Source organism: Lampetra fluviatilis, chromosome 4, assembly GCF_964198595.1.
Source record: "Lampetra fluviatilis chromosome 4, kcLamFluv1.1, whole genome shotgun sequence".
In the NCBI taxonomy this organism is placed as follows: domain Eukaryota; kingdom Metazoa; phylum Chordata; class Hyperoartia; order Petromyzontiformes; family Petromyzontidae; genus Lampetra; species Lampetra fluviatilis.
Genome location: NC_136278.1, coordinates 14,121,357 through 14,139,046, shown reverse-complemented (window position 1 = coordinate 14,139,046; position 17,690 = coordinate 14,121,357). Strand labels below are relative to the sequence as shown.

The 17,690-nt window shown below is 47.4% G+C and overlaps 1 protein-coding gene across 1 annotated transcript; it reads right to left on the bottom strand.

Annotated features, from left to right (window-relative positions):
* Positions 1 to 15,619: 15,619 nt before the first annotated feature.
* Positions 15,620 to 16,570, bottom strand: LOC144931297 (proteinase-activated receptor 1-like). Its single transcript, XM_078855103.1, has one exon. The coding sequence runs from the start codon at positions 16,568 to 16,570 to the stop codon at positions 15,620 to 15,622; it is 951 nt and encodes a 316-aa protein (XP_078711229.1).
* Positions 16,571 to 17,690: the final 1,120 nt, after the last annotated feature.

The following is a 17,690-nucleotide window of genomic DNA, read 5'->3' as shown; positions in this document are numbered from 1 at the left end:
TCCAATGATTGCTGAGCCAGAATCCATCTTCTCGGTTGAAATTGTCTCTGTGTTTGTATATGTGGATCGCCTCATGAACGAATCTCTCATGGTAGCCAGATGGCTTGCATACAAATATGCAAACACAGACATAATTTCAACCGTGATGATGGGTACAAACTTAGTAATCATTGGAAAGATGTTATCAACCACGCAAAAAAGACTTAATTACACTGTTTTGGACCATCTTATCTGACAGGCACTATTTTACTTTACTTTACCGAGTGTTAACATCCCCAGTGTTTAACAGTACTCTCTTCATTGTTCAGCCAGCATTGGTATAAACATGGCCATTTTCGTTATTTTCTATCATGTGTATCAGGCCTCCCCTACCCCTCTCTGTCCAATGCGTTGGCGTGTGCAGCAGCAACCGCGTCCACGCCGTCGTCCATCCTTTTGGCCCCGCCCCCCTCCCTTTCCCGATGCGTTGTACGTGGCACTCCGTGCCGCCTTTGAGCCCCGCCCCCCTCCCTCCCGATACGTTCCATTCATTGGCTACCACATTCTGATGAGCTCCCCCCCCCCTCTCCTCCCCCCTCAACTTGCTTTTAAGGGATTACATCTTGAATCATTGCCTCACTTGATGCAGCTAATCCGACTGTGACGGTCCCACCTGATGACGGAGACTTGTGTTGCCTCCGAAACGTCGTGATTTTTATTTTATTTTATTTTTATTAATTTTGATGTTTTACCTACGTGACTTTACCGAAAAACCTAAGAAAATGAAAACCTCTGTCTTGGAGAAGTCAATGTCATGTGAGCCCACTGAATTGTAACAGTGATCTGCCACGGCTGAGGTGTTTGTCCTACCGTGTTTCAGGTCTGCTTTATGTTCACGGATGCGGTCCGAGACATGTCGTTTGGTTTCTCCAATGTAACTGCTACCACAGAGGCAACTTAGTTTGTAGACGCCAGGGTACTGTATGTCTGGAACCACGTCTTTTACAGACGGGACCAGATCACGGATTTTATGTACTGTGTTGAATCGGACCTGAATCTTGTGTTTAATCAGGATTTTGGAGATATTTTTTGTGACCCCAGCAATGTAGGGTAAGGTGATGGTTTTGAAAGGCCGTAGGATTTCAGACAAAAAACGAGCCAGTTTGTAGGTGGGGGAGTTGATAGTAGAGACAATGGGACGAAAAGGTGTATCTTCTTTATGTATCTTTGGCAAGCCGTACAATCTTGGTGGCCTGGCTGCAGAAGGTTTCAACGAGAACTGTTTGGTCTGATCAATTAATGCGGTTGAAGCAGAAATGATTTTGTTGGTTTTGGAGACAAGGCTGTTGGTGGGGTTTCTTGTTGAGGAGCCTTTCAAAACCATCACCTTACCCTACATTGCTGGGTCACAAAAAAGATCTCCAAAATCCTGATTAAACACAAGATTCAGGTCCGATTCAAGACAGTACATAAAATCCGTGTTCTGGTCCCGTCTGTAAAAGACGTGGTTCCAGACATACAGTACCCTGGCGTCTACAAACTAAGTTGCCTCTGTGGTAGCAGTTACATTGGAGAAACCAAACGACATGTCTCGGACCACATCCGTGAACATAAAGCAGACCTGAAACACGGTAGGACAAACACCTCAGCCGTGGCAGATCACTGTTACAATTCAGTGGGCTCACATGACATTGACTTCTCCAAGACAGAGGTTCTCTGCAAGCCATCTGGCTACCATGAGAGATTCGTTCATGAGGAGATCCACATATACAAACACAGAGACAATTTCAACCGAGAAGATGGATTCTGGCTCAGCAATCATTGGAAGGACGTAATAAACCTTTTCTGATCTTAACTGATTGTTGTTCACGTTTACGGTGACTTTCAGACCGCAGTCCACTCACTGGCATTAACTGTGTATCTTGTGTTCTCAACAGGGAATGCATTATTTGCTCCGCTGTGGGTCTCCTGCCACCGCTCTCCCATTCACATGTTTCATTGCTTCTACATACTATTAACATTCCCTCCCTTTGTCAATGGTACCCCCTGCCCCCCTCCCTTTGGTGCTGCTGATCCTGCATAATGCATGGGCATAATATGACTTTGAAACCCCCCCGCCCACCTCCTACGCATTTCCCATGAATATGCTAAATTCCTCTTGATATGCACATTCTTTTGTTAAGGCGCTCTTCTTCCACCTCCAACCCAGCTTATATATAAGCTCCTAGCTTGGCAGTCTCATTCTTCACCTGAAGACGGCTGCTTGCGTTGTAGCCGAAAAGTCGTGAGAATTATTTTTTTATGTTTTATTTTTATTATTTTATTACTTCCCTTCTACGTGACTTTACCGAAAAAACCAAGAAGATGATTGTGGGTTGTTACCAGACAGCTTGTTTGGTGAAAATTTCGATACGTACGTTTGAGGACAGCAGCATGTGGGAAGCCCCGCAAATCCGATTAGCACAGTTGGCTATGTGCGGTGCAAAAGAAGCTCAACGTACAACATTCACTGTGGTATTTGGAGGTCTGTGCTCTGATCGTTTTAAGGCACTTCGGTTGCAAAGTAGCTGTCAGGCTTCATGGGTGGAGTGAGTGAAATCCAAATTTGCAGTGACGTCTTCCCAATGCTTTCTGCGTGTAGAGTTCAGGGAACTCCAGTCATGTGGTGCCCTTAATTTGGTCTCCAATTCTGATGACCTCTTTGAAGAGTTCTGTTTCTGTTGCCATAATGTCATATATATTTTCCGATACTCCCTAGCAATGTAGTTTTTTTGCGTTAGATGTCAGATTTTTAAAAATATTTGTTGAAATTTTCATGCTTTGACGCTTAAATTTGATTTCGGTTTTTATATCGCCACGTTATTGTGTGTATGTTGTGTTACTCAAGTGCACGCAGTCCCATGATATACGGTGCTGATTGGACAATTTGAATACATTGGGAAAATAAAAAAAAATTAGTTTTACTGTACATACATGCAGGGCATACAGTACACTGCGCACCGCAACACGTGTCAAATTACAGTTTTAAATTTTCAAACAAGACTTGTTTTGCACCTTCTCTCATAACATTGAATATTTTTTTAGATAAATATTATAGTATTGAGAATAATGCCTTGTCGTTATTGTCCATATATTGTGCTAAATATATTTTAACACGAGTGTCTAAAATACTGTTACAAAATATAATTCACAAGCAGGCAGATTGAATAGTTAGAAACCATTATTAGCATTGCACGTTATTTATGTGCAACTACAGTGTTGCCTCTGAAACAAATACTTCCTTGTCTCTTTCACAGACTCGTAATGTTTGTCCACTTTATTTGACATAATTGCTGACAAGCATGAGAAGGCAACATTCGTTACACTACATAATTATTCCGAGTGGATTGACAATTGACATACGATTGATGTGTGTACGTAAATATGATGGCAGCATTCACACGGCGCACTTTGTTAAGTGAGAAATCACGAATAATGCCATCGACACGACGACAAAATATCGATCAATGATATCCCGATCTCAAGAAAAACAACTGAAGCATTCAAACAACGCTTCTCACAACTGGCTTATATGTACACAACTTAACATGTTCTTTCAACTTCTTGGTTCTTTCGGTAAAGTCACGTAGAATGGAAATAATAAAATAATAAAATAATAAAAATAAAACATAATAAAATAATTCTCACGACGTTTCGGCCACAACGCAAGCAGCCGTCCTCAGGTGAAGAACAGGTTTGTCAGAAAGACAGCGTCTGAATGAACACCACCAGGCTTAGCAGCGTATATTTAAGCTGGGTTGGAGGGGGAAGAGCGCCTTGACAAAGGAATTTGCATATCAAGAGGAATTTAGCATATTTATGGAAAATGCAGGTATGTGATTAGTACTACTTATGCCCGTGCATTATGCAGGATTAGCAGCATCAAAGGGAGGGGATATGGGAAATGCAGGTATGTGATTAGTACTACTTATGATCGTGCATTATGCAGGATTAGCAGCATCAAAGGGAGGGGATATGGGAAATGCAGGTATGTGATTAGTACTACTTATGCCCGTACATTATGCAGGATTAGCAGCATCAAAGGGAGGGGATAGGGGTAGCATTAATACAGGGAAGGAGTGTTAATAGTGTGTAGCTGCAGTAACTAAAACCACCACGTAAACAACTAAAGTATAAACTACATAGTATCATCAGTATACTAAATATACTCTACAATAAGCTGAGTTACTAACAGTAAGTAATACATTACAATTCTACGTCGTAAAAAATGTAATATGCTTCCATCTAAACTGTATTCTCTTACATCACACGAGTCTACACCGTACCATATACTGCCATAGACAAACCCAACATTAAATTATATACTGTATTGCTATAAACCACACAAACCTTATACATTGTAATATTACACTATGTATTATTCTACCCACCCTAATGTATATCACACTGCTGTATATTCACTATACAATTACGATACTATATATTACTTTGTACATTGTATTAAGCATATACATTTTATACTATTTGTTATTATACACTGTACCATTGACCGTCGTGTGAAAGATACCAAGAGGAAGCAACGAAATATGTCAATCGTTGCTTCCTCTTATTTTATTATTTTCCATTCTACGTGACTTTACCGAAAGAACCAAGAAGATGAATCCCTGCAGTCACGAAAGCTTTAAATCGAAATGTTATTTCAAATGTATGGCATGATGTTTTTCATGCCATACTAATGTTGCCGATTTTTAAACATGTGTTGTGTAGTGTACAATGTCGCGAAGACGGAACTTCTTGTATGGGCTTACGCCGGTTTATTAACAGAGACACACACTCACACCAGAGATAGATGTCCACTATACTCGGTCCTTCCCGTGGACCCCAGACCCTATTTTTGCCTAACCTCGACTATTCCCTTGGGTTCTCTTACTCGAGTCAGGGGTTTCAGCCAACACCGCCCGACCGAGGAGAGAAGAACCCCACTTATTCTCAGCCGACTCTCACAGACTTCTAGATTTGAAGCTTTCGTGACTGCAAGGAATCATCTTCTTAGGTTTTTTCGGTAAAGTCACGTAGAAAGTAAAATAAAATAAAAAACAAAAATCACGACGTTTCGGAGGCAACACAAGTCTCCGTCATCAGGTGGGACCGTCACAGCCAGATTAGCTGTATCAAGTGAGGCAATGATTCAAGATGTAATCCCTTAAAAGCGAGTTGAGGGGGGAGGGAGAGGGAGGGGGGAGCTCATCAGACTATGGTAGCCAATGAAAGGAACGTATCGGGAGGGAGGGGGGGGGGGCGAGGCCAAAAAGGGTGGGCGATGGACGTGGAAGCGCTTGTGCGCAAGCGGCCAATTACTGCACACGCCAACACAATGGAGCGATTGTGCGCAAGCGGCCAGCCACTGCACCCGCCAACACAATGGGCAGAGAGGAGGAGGGGAGGTCTAATACACATGATAGACAAAAGAACGAAAATGATGATGGGTACAAACTTAGGGGGAGCTCATCAGACTATGGTAGCCAATGAATGGAACGTATCGGGAGGGAGGGGGGGGCGAGGCCAAAAGGGTGGGCGGCGGACGTGGAAGCGCTTGTGCGCAAGCGGCCAATTACTGCACACGCCAACACAATGGAGAGAGAGGGGGAGGGGGGGTCTGATACACATGATAGACAAAAGAACGAAAATGCCCATGTTTATACCAATGCTGGCTGAACAATGAAGAGAGTACTGTTAAAATAACTGGGGATGTTAACACTCGGTAAAGTACAGTAAAATAGTGCCTGTCAGATAAGATGGTCCAAAAAATTTGTGATTAAGTCTTTTTTGCGTGGTTGATAACATCTTTCCAATGATTACTAAATTTGTACCCATCATCACGGTTGAAATTATGTCTGTGTTTGTATATTTGTATGGCTTCGTGTACAAACTTACAGTATCCTGGAGTCTACAAATTGAGTTGCATTTGTGGTGATTGCTACATTGGAGAAACGAAACGTCATGTTTCTGATCGTGTCCGCGAGCACAAGTCAGATCTGAAACACGGCAGAACTGATTCTTCTGCCGTTGCCGATCATTGCTACAACTCGGTGGGTTCTCATAAAATTGTCTTTTCCGAGACCAAGGTTCTCTGCAAACCTCCCGGCTACCATCAAAGGTTTGTACACGAAGCCATACAAATATACAAACACAGACATAATTTCAACCGTGATGATGGGTACAAACTTAGTAATCATTGGAAAGATGTTATCAACCACGCAAAAAAGACTTAATCACAAATTTTTTGGACCATCTTATCTGACAGGCACTATTTTACTGTACTTTACCGAGTGTTAACATCCCCAGTTATTTTAACAGTACTCTCTTCATTGTTCAACCAGCATTGGTATAAACATGGGCATTTTCGTTCTTTTGTCTATCATGTGTATCAGACCCCCCCTCCCCCTCTCTCTCCATTGTGTTGGCGTGTGCAGTAATTGGCCGCTTGCGCACAAGCGCTTCCACGTCCGCCGCCCACCCTTTTGGCCTCGCCCCCCCCTCCCTCCCGATACGTTCCATTCATTGGCTACCATAGTCTGATGAGCTCCCCCTAAGTTTGTACCCATCATCATTTTCGTTCTTTTGTCTATCATGTGTATTAGACCTCCCCTCCTCCTCTCTGCCCATTGTGTTGGCGGGTGCAGTGGCTGGCCGCTTGCGCACAATCGCTCCATTGTGTTGGCGTGTGCAGTAATTGGCCGCTTGCGCACAAGCGCTTCCACGTCCATCGCCCACCCTTTTTGGCCTCGCCCCCCCCTCCCTCCCGATACGTTCCTTTCATTGGCTACCATAGTCTGATGAGCTCCCCCCTCCCTCTCCCTCCCCCCTCAACTCGCTTTTAAGGGATTACATCTTGAATCATTGCCTCACTTGATACAGCTAATCTGGCTGTGACGGTCCCACCTGATGACGGAGATTTGTGTTGCCTCCGAAACGTCGTGATTTTTGTTTATTATTTTATTTTACTTTCTACGTGACTTTACCGAAAAAACCTAAGAAGATCTCACAGACTTCTCCGGCCCTCGGCTATCCATTCGGCTCTCCCACTCGTCAAACCCGGATGGGGGTTCAGCCAACACCATCCGTTCACGAGCAGGAGAGACCTTCTTTAACCGCTCCACATCCTGGGCTCCCATAACGACCACGCGGTCCCTCTTAAGTATCCCCTTTGGTGGCTCCTCCCTCTTTCTCGGACCCACCCCCGTTCCTCTCAGTATCTGCCTACGGCGCTCATGACATGACGTCCTAATGCCTCATGGCGCTCATGACGTCACGTCATTGCACTACTCCTCTACATCACCCCGACCCCCCCCGTAAAAAAAATCAGCCATCCCAGCTGTCAATTAAACTAAAGCAGCGCTGCATCGAACCCGATGTGTAAGATATCAACCAGCAATTAGAACAATAGTAACATCTAGAACAATAACGATATGGAAGAGAGTATGAAGGCAGAGCCGTCTGCGGGGGAACAAAACGGGGTAATAAGGCAAAACGGCAAGGTAGGAAGGCCTTCATCCCGCGGTGCAAGGTGCCGAACACATGACAGGCGATGGTTGGTGCCCGACTACAACGGGCCCAACGGGGGGCGGTCAGCAAAACCGAGCGCCCCTAGATCACGTATGAGCCGCTGGTCCGCTCCCGCGGGCGGCATTCGGTGTCGGAGTAGGCGGAGCATCCGTCGACGTCAGCCCCGTCGCCGGAGCCCCAGCAGGAACAGGCCGTGCCTCGGGGGCTACTCGGGGAAGTTCTGTGGGCGTACAAACAGAGTGTTTACACTGCAAGTCATCCCCGGCCAGGGCGGCCTGGCTCGTCGGACGCATAAATCATCGGCTGCTCAGGAAGTGGAGATGAATCAATAGGGCTAGGTGGCACATATCTTTTAAGCCTAGACGGGTGGACAATCCAGTGCTGGCGACCAAAGCGGATACGAACAGACTGCGGCCATCGGACCTCCACAACCTCAACAGGGCCTTGACAAGGGTGATTACATTTTGGGGACGTCCCAACAGGCAGGTGGGGACAATGAAGCCAAGCCTTCTGACCCTTTACCCACGGAAGCCTGGACCTTTGATACTTTGGGAAGCGCTCGTTAGCCGCTTGCCGGCTGGCCGAATTGTCGACTGCCACATGTCGTGCCTCACGCAACCTGTCGAGCGCGACCTTCATTGATGCGGGCACCGCAGATCCCTTTTTCGATGCCCTCAGGTCCTTTTGGGTGTGCATCGGGGGCTCCGGTTCCCTCCCGTATATTAAATAAAAGGGCAAGAACCTCATTGAGGCGTGAGGGGCCAACCTGTACGCGTCCAAGACGCCCGGAACGAACAGGTCCCAGTCCGACTGGGACGTGCTGACGTGGTGGCACAGCATGGATGTGAGGGTGCGGTTCAATACGTACCTCGTAGGGCGAGGTATGTATTTTCTTGGTGCCAAGGGGGTCGCAGACCTCCTTGGCACCGTTGGGATGTTGGAAATGGGCCCAAAATGTCAAGGGCCACAAATTTGTTAACACATGAAACCCGGATGGACTGTAGCGGGGCCCGATCACGGCCAATCGGGGCCTTCCGCCGTGCACAACCGTGGCAGCCCCTCAACAGCAGCGCCACGTCGCTCTCCACACTTGGCCAGTAATAATCCCACTTAAGGGTTAAGAAGGCCTTATGGTATCTGAGGTGCATCAGTTTCTCGTGAACTGCTCGGGTCAGTTTTCCTCGCAGGGCAGTGGGCACCACTACGCAATATCTCTCGAGCTCTGTGTCCCATTGCATAAGAAGGCCGTCGTGCACGGCAATGACCGGGGCTGCCGACGGAGCGGAACTCTGGGCATTTGACTCAACAAGGCGTCGCAGCCTCAACAAAGAGGAATCCTCCATCTGCAACCTGGACCATTCCTCCCGAGGGAGACCCAGGCCGAAACCCGCAGGCAGCGGTACACCTGGAGGGGTGGCCGCTTCGGCCAATGCTACCAACTGGGCTGCAGTGTCAATGGGGGCCCTGCAGCGACCCGATCCCATGGTGCATGCACACCTGCCATCTGTAGGCAACCTGGACAGGCCATCTGCATTACCATGCTGTGTCCCCTTCCTGTGGATAACGTCAAAAGTATATTCTTGCAGCACCTCGAGCCAGCGGGACAGCTGTCCCGAGGGCTGATCAATACAGAAGGAATATTGCAGGGCCACATGGTCTGTCCGAACGGAGAACCGCCTGCCATACAAATAGGGCCTATACAATCTTGATTTAAAGCTTTCGTGACTGCAGAAATCTATACTCTTTGGTTCTTTCAGTAAAGTCACGTAGGTATTAACTACGTGACTTTACCGAAATAACCAAAAAGTATAGGGCCTATACAATTGCACGAAAAACACGATGGCAAGCAGCTCCCCACGAGTCACACAGTATCGCTGCTCTGTGGGGGACAACACACGACTACTATATGCCATGACCCTATCAAAGCCATTGACCACCTGGGCCAGTACATGCCCCAATGTCCGTGTCGCTGGCGTCAGTATCGAGCACAAAGGGCAGGGAAAAGTCCGGATACCCCAAGGGTGGCGCATCCACCAGGAATGCTCAAAGCGCCAACAAACGCTGCTTCCTCGTCTTTGCCCAAACAAAACTTCTGGCCCTTTGCGGACAGCGCATGCAGTGGCTTTGCGACCGTCGCAAAATCGCGCACAAAGCGGAGATAGTACAAGGCGAAGCCAATAAAGCTGCGTACTTCGGCGACAGATGTGGGAGTCGGCCATGCCTGAACGCAAGCTGTCTTTTCGGGATCCATACTGACACCTGACGCACTAACAATATGGCCCAAATATTTAACTGATGGCTGCAACAAATGGCACTTTTGGGGTTTAAATTTCGAGCCCGCAGCACGCACTTTGATGAAGACTGACTCAAGACGACACAAGTGTTCGTCAAACGTACGGCTGAAAACAATGACGTCGTCTAAGTAAATTAAGCAAGATTCCCATTGGAGACCCGCCAAAACATTCTTCATGAGGCGTTGGAAGGTGGCCGGGGCCGAATGGACGCCCATAGGAAGCCGATTTAATTGGAACAGCCCCTGGGGTGTGCGGATCGCTGTCTTGGGTCTGGAGGCCTCATCCAACGGCAATTGCCAGAAGCCTGAAAGCAAATCCAGGGTTGAAAAGAACCGCGCACCCGAGAGGGCGTCGAGGGAATCGTCCATGCAATAAAGGGGATAGGCATTAGCCACCGAAATCTTGTTTAACTTACGAAAGTCGACGCAGAAACGGAGACTCCCATCCCCAGATGGGGGGCAAATTTCCCGTGTCTATATGATGCTCAAATAAAGACGTGCATCCAATATCGAATTTGCTCTGACTGAAGACATCGGTGAATCATTCAATAAGTGCACGGAGCCGCCGGCGCTCTTCGAGGGACAAGAGGCCGTTTTCCCGACACAGCGCATCAATCCAGGATACGTCGGGCTTCCCATCCTGCACTACGCCAGCCACAACTCTCCCAGCCTGCACGGCATCAGCGGGCGGAAGAACTATGGTTGCGTGCGCCAAGACAGACCCGGCCGGAACCGTTACACGCGAAGGACCCGAGTTAAGAATTTATAAAAAGGGGTCTTGGTCCTTTGACATGACACCCACAAAGCAGGACGTTCTCGAGAAGTAGAGGGAGACAAAAGAATGCCCGCCTCTGGCGTCTGCAATTCCATAGGTTTGCGCAACCTTAGGGATATCAACATCTGTGACCCAGGTGGAATGGTCATGGAATCCTTAGACAAAGCTCTTACACTGGCGGCAAGAGGGACAACACGATGGGAGAACGCAAGAAGAACAACCGACGGCCCGATGGTATCTCCACACAACCCTGGTCGATGAGTATTCTAATGGGCATTTTGGCCAAGATATCTGTCCCCAAAAGGCATGGCACTGCCAATGCCTTCGAGACTAAGATGGGCCCCTCCAATTGATATCGCCAATTCTAATGGAGGCAACAATGTGGCCCAATATACCCAAACTATCGCCATTTGCCCCTTGAACCGGCCGTAATTGACCAACGCTGTGTGGCAACAATCCGAAGATGCATTCAGATAAAATAGTGGCCGACGCACCCGTCTTCACCAAAATCCAAACTTCCACCCCTTGGACATAGCCAGCGACCACGGAGGAACTCGCCGCAGCTGCCACAACCCGATGTGCGAGTGCATTCTATTGATGGACGACGAACGAACACCGAGCATCCCAGAACTCTTAGTGATGGCCGTGTGATCATGAACCCTATTCCCGCTAGATGTGTGAGGTGAAGGGAGCGGCCGAGTGATCGATGCGTCGCGACTCGCCTGAGGCCTGGATGACGCCGCCGATGTGGAGGCAGAGGTAGACGAAGTCCTGCTGAAGTCCCCGAGAGTGTTGCGGCAGCCCAACGCAATATGGCCCTGCTGGCCACAGCAGAAACAGGCGGTGGATGTCGACCCCTGCGAGCGAGGAGTCCTCGCCTGCCGGCCGGCGGCCCCCGGCGCCTCTCCCACATTGGTTGCCCACAACGAAAGCGGCAAGGCCATCCTCTCGCTGAGGCGTGCCAGCCCCCGCGGGACCCGGGAACCCCACACACGCCGCCACACTGGGCGACTGGCGCAGGGCGAAATGAGCCTGGATACCCTGCGCTACTCTGAGGGAAGAAATGTCAGCCTCCTCGGCAATCGTCAAAACCACTCCGAGCTCTAGCGCGAGGGAGAGCAAACACTCAAAAGCCAAAGAGTCGACCGCCGCTCCTCCATGTTGGGGTAGGCCACCCGAGCCAGCGCGAGCAAGGAGCTGCGGAAGGTGAGAGGCGTCTCGGCCTCCTCTTGCCACCGCAACAAGAACTTCAGGCGTGCGCTGGAAGGCGGCTCAAAAATAGCGGCCATCTGGGCATACGCCATGGGGAGCATAGCCCTATCCGCTGGAGGAATTGATTTAAATGCGGCCAGGGCCCTGTTATCAAGCACCGTCGGGAGCACCTTAAGAGCCTCGTCCATAGGCCACCCAACCGAAGTGTACGCCGCATCAAACCAGTCTTGAAATTACATCCAGTCACCGCCTGCCACGATAAAAGGGCGAACGCGTGTCAAGCAAAGAAGCTTCCAACAGCCAGAGGTGAATACCGGTGTGGGCGCTTCCACCGGCACACACGGAGGCATCGCTGCAGCCTCAGGATTGTCGCCCGGTGGCCGGTTGCGGAGTCACAAAAAATGGTGCCCGGTTGCGGAGTCGCAGAAAAAATGGCGCTCAGTTGCTGCGTCGCATCCCGCGAAACAATGGCGCCCGGTTGCTGCGTCACATCAACAATGGCGCCCAACTGCTGAGTCACGCCGGTTGGTAAAATGGCACCAAACTCGAACGAGGCGGGAGGCTAAACGGCGGAAATAGTCCGATTTCGCTCCGAAAAAGTGCCGGGTGCGCACGACTGGGCTCCCACCTCTGTCATCGTGGCGATGAGCTGCGCGGCCGACTGCAGCAGCTGCCCAAGCTGGCTCATGAACATTCGCCAGGTCTCTGGCGGCGGTGAGTAGCCACCCACGGCCGCCATCTGCTCCTGCTCCAGTCGGCCAGCCTCCACGTGGCGCATCTCCGGGGCTCCGGACTCCGGGGACGTTGCGGGGACCTCTTCCATGCTGTCCTCGTCGTCCAATCTCACCACAGGTAAGTTCTTCTATTTTGCCGCTGACTTTGACATGGCGGCGAAGGCTGGAGTCACTTCCGGCACCAGTTGTTGTGTCATGTAGAACGACTTGAAGACGGAACTTCTTGTATGGACTTACGTCGGTTTATTAACAGGGATACACACTCACACCAGAGATAGGTGTCCACTATACTCGGTCCTTCCCGTGGACCCCAGACCCTATTCTTGCCTAACCTCGGCTATTCCCTTGGGTTCTTTCACTCAAGTCGGGACGGGGGTTCAGCCAGCACCGCCCGACCGAGGAGAGAAGAACCCCACTTATTCTCAGCCGACTCTCACATACTTCTCCGAGCCCGGCTCTCGGCTATCCCTTCGGCTCTCCCACTCGTCGAACCCGGATGGGGATTCAGCCAACACCGTCCGGTCACGAGCGGGAGAGAGACCTTCTTTAACCGCTCCATATCCCGGGCTCCCACCACGACCTTGCCGTAGTCACGGGGTCTCCCTTAAGTATCCCCTTTGGCAGCTCCTCCACCTTTCTCGGACCCACCCCCGTTCTTCTTGATATCTTCCTATGGCGCTGATGACATGACGTCCTAATGCCTCACAGCACTCACGATGTCACGTCATCACACTTTTCCTCTACACATGTATAAAAAAATCAAACATGGCAACACATCTTGATTTTGTGACTGCAGGAATCCATACTCTTTGGTTCTTTTGGTAAAGTCACGTGACTTTACCGAAAGAACCAAAGAGTATAGCAACAAATATTATGCCATACAAATTCCCATCATTAATTTGACATCCCGTGCACTTGCAGAGTACAACTCTTCTGCATCAACTATTTCCGTGAATGAAGGTGATTGGTTTAGTGGAATCCCGAAATGGATATCAAGTTAATACATTTCATTGCTTACTTATTGATTTCAATTCTTATTTGTACAATTTTGTCAAATGTTAGTATTTACATTATCACAAGACTGATAATTATTTACATATAGCCTACAGTGAGGGAAAAAAGTATTTGATCCCCTGCTGATTTTGTACGTTTGCCCACTGACTAAGAAATGATCGGTCTATAATTTTAATGGTAGGTTTATTTGAACAGTGAGAGACAGAATAACAACAACAAAAAAATCCAGAAAACGCATGTCAAAAATGTTATAAATTGATTTGCATTTTAACGAGGGAAATAAGTATATGACCCCCTCTCAATCACAAAGATTCTGGCTCGCAGGTGTCTTTTATACAGGTAACGAGCTGAGATTAGGAGCACACTCTTAAAGGGAGTGCTCCTAATCTCAGCTTGTTACCTGTATAAAAGACACCTGTTCACAGAAACAATCAATCAATCAGATTCCAAACTCTCCACCATGGCCAAGACCAAAGAGCTCTCCAAGGATGTCAGGGACAAAATTGTAGGCCTACACAAGGCTGTAATGGGCTACAAGACCATCGCCAAGCAGCTTGGTGAGAAGGTGACAACAGTTGGTGCGATTATTCGCAAATGGAAGAAACACAAAAGAACTGTCAATCTCCCTCGGCCTGGGGCTCCATGCAAGATCTCACCTCGTGGAGTTGCAATGATCATGAGAACGTTGAGGAATCAGCCCAGAACTACACGGGAGGATCTTGTCAATTATATCAAGGCAGCTGGGACCATAGTCACCAAGAAAACAGTTGGTAACACACTACACCGTGAAGGACTGAAATCCTGCAGGGCCCGCAAGGTCCCCCTGCTCAAGAAAGCACATATACATGCCCGTCTGAAGTTTGCCAATGAACATCTGAATGATTCAGAGGACAACTGGGTGAAAGTGTTGTGGTCAGATGAGACCAAAATGGAGCTCTTTGGCATCAACTCAACTCGCCGTGTTTGGAGGAGGAGGAATGCTGCCTATAACCCCAAGAACACCATCCCCACCGTCAAACATGGAGGTGGAAACATTATGCTTTGGGGATGTTTTTCTGCTAAGGGGACAGAACAACTTCACCGCATCAAAGGGACAATGGACGGGGCCATGTACCGTCAAATCTTGGGTGAGAACCTCCTTCCCTCAGCCAGGGCATTAAAAATGGGTCATGGATGGGTATTCCAGCATGACAATGACCCAAAACACACGGCCAAGGCAACAAAGGAGTGGCTCAAGAAGAAGCACACTAAGGTCCTGGAGTGGCCTAGCCAATCTCCAGACCTTAATCCCATAGAAAATCTGTGGAGGGAGCTGAAGGTTCGAGTTGCCAAACGTCAGCCTCGAAACCTTAATGACTTGGAGAAGATCTGCAAAGAGGAGTGGGACAAAATCCCTCCTGAGATGTGTGCAAACCTGGTGGCCAACTACAAGAAACGTCTGACCTCTGTAATTGCCAACAAGGGTTTTGCCACCAAGTACTAAGTCATGTTTTGCAGGGGGGTCATATACTTATTTCCCCCATTAAAATGCAAATCAATTTATAACATTTTTGACATGCGTTTTTCTGGATTTTGTTGTTGTTATTCTGTCTCTCACTGTTCAAATAACCCTACCATTAAAATTATAGACTGATCATTTCTTTGTCAGTGGGCAAACGTACAAAATCAGCAGGGGATCAAATACATTTTACCCTCACTGTATGTATCAGAATGTTCTGGTAACGGTTTATGTCCACTTTAAAGAGAGGTAATTTCCTGAAATATAATGAAGGCAGTGCGAGGTTTATTCAATCAGCTCTCTGAGCTTGACATGCAAAAATGTGTCGATCTATTCCAGGAAAATATCCAAGTATTTATATGTTGACTAGATTGAGTGGGCCAACAACCTATTGCCAGTGCCAAACTGGTCAAGTATTATGTATTGCAATTAATTAAACCTCGCGTTCCTTGCCTGCAGCGTCAAGATAGACAGACAGGCACTCATTTAATCTGCCAAGAAAAATATCCACTCGGCCATGGAGACATCATCATGCCGGTAAAGAAAAACTATTCGCCCATGGAAAACACTTGCCTGTTGGTGCGTCCACATTTTAAAACTCTTTTGAGCGAATTTCGAAATGTGGATGATCCGGTGTAGATGATCAGTGGATCTAGGAGGCTGTTGATCACACTTAGACACATGGTGACGTCTCTCAGTATTGCGATGCTGTGCCAAGAAAAGGCGCTTGTTCTTGTTTGTATGAAACCTATAACGTGCGTTGAGTTATACGGGATGAAGCACACGACGTAAATCAATAAGCTCACTGCGGTAGTCTTGGCAGCACGTATCTTTTTTGCTTGACTTATCAGTTCTGTCTGCCCTTTCGTCACAATGAGGGTTTTCACGATATTTCCATAACAAAACATCGCTATAGTCAGGGACATGAGGTAGAGAGCAAAGAATACATACAGCCTGTATGCTGCCAAGAATGTCAGATCTTCTGGAGTGAATTTTTCATAGCATCTGACAAACACCAATGTGGTACTATTTGTTGTAATGTTCTCTTCGCTGAGAAAGCTGCTAATGTGGTTAGCGGGCAAGGTGTGGGTGATGCTAAGGACCCAGCACAATAGACAAATGAGCCACGCCGTTTGGGGTTCGCGCCAGCGAGACACTCTTAGTGGGTACACGATAGCAACATAGCGGTCCATGCTTATTGCGCAAAGCAACAATAGGTTCGCATAAAAGTTGGAAAAGAATAACATTATGTGTAAAATACACATGAAACTTGAAAGGATCCATCTGTTTCCATTGAAGTGATAGTCAATTTTCAGTGGTAGAAAGAGCAGGAAAAGCAAGTCCCCCGCGGCCAGATTGAGCATGTAGATGGACATGGACGACTTCTTCTTTCGGCTGAGCACCCACAGAGCGAGGGCATTCAGTGGGACGCCCAGAACCACCGTGATGGCGTAAACAGAGGGAACGATCCAAACCTGGAACAACTCGATCACGTCCATTCTTCACCAGAGACAGAGGCACACTGCAGCTAAGACCAGACATGCACAGCGTAAACACAGCTACGATTTGAAAACAAAAACAGTAATGCATTCTTACATGTTACACTGGCTTTTAGTTTTAAATGTATCCTTAAGTAAAAAGTGAACAAGCGTTTATTCTGCTTCTAGAGTAGCTGCAGTCTTTTCCTTACCGTTTTACAGAGCTCACCAGGTATTACGTTGGTCTAACTCTTCACTCTGTTCCTTTAAAAGCAACTCTTCAATATGCTAAGCCTTCGACAAAGACCAACTGGTTATAAACAAAAACAACGTCAAATGCAAAGTCAACAAACATTATTTAAAGGTCGAAATATCATGAAGTCAATTACACCTGAGCTGAACAGGTGAAGCACACAGATCAGCAAAGTTAAAAGGCAAGCGTGGAGTCGCATGCAAAGCACACAAGCTCTGAAAAGGCAACCGATGCATCCAAAAGGGGCAACTCAGCTGCACGTCGCGCGCCCGTGAGACACCAGAGCTGCATAGAGCTCGCCAGTCTTCACTTGTATTTATTGGCTGTGGTGCTGTGGAGCAGTTATTTTTCTCATATTCATTTTACATGTTTATTTTTAAACCACTTGACGAGCTTTCAATTTTCCGTTGTAAGCCCATGATAAATATTTATACTGCTGCTTGTTGGCTGGCTCCATGCGTCGAAAGTGTGCAGGAGTAATATTATTGAGTGCGGGCCATGTGAGGACATGTTTTCCATTTAATTACAAACCTTTTCTACATTTAATGCGGTAGTATTATCCTACAATAACTTGGTATTTGTGTAGCGGACGACTCTCTGCTCCAGATGTGCAGATTTCATACGAAACGTTACCATAATTTAGTTTGAAACGCTGTAAGATTCAATAATATCCCAAGATCGTGAAAGTGCCTTTCGTAGAACAATTATAATTTTTCCGAACAAAATCATAATTTTCTTCATAATACTCGCTTTATTTTGTTTATTACTATATAGTTTGAATTTAAAGAATGTATAAATAACGATTTTTAAAGTATATTTTCGTGGCATTCTGCATTAATGTTTCCTTTTCAAATCAGATGAAGTTTGTAGTGAGCATCATGCATATTG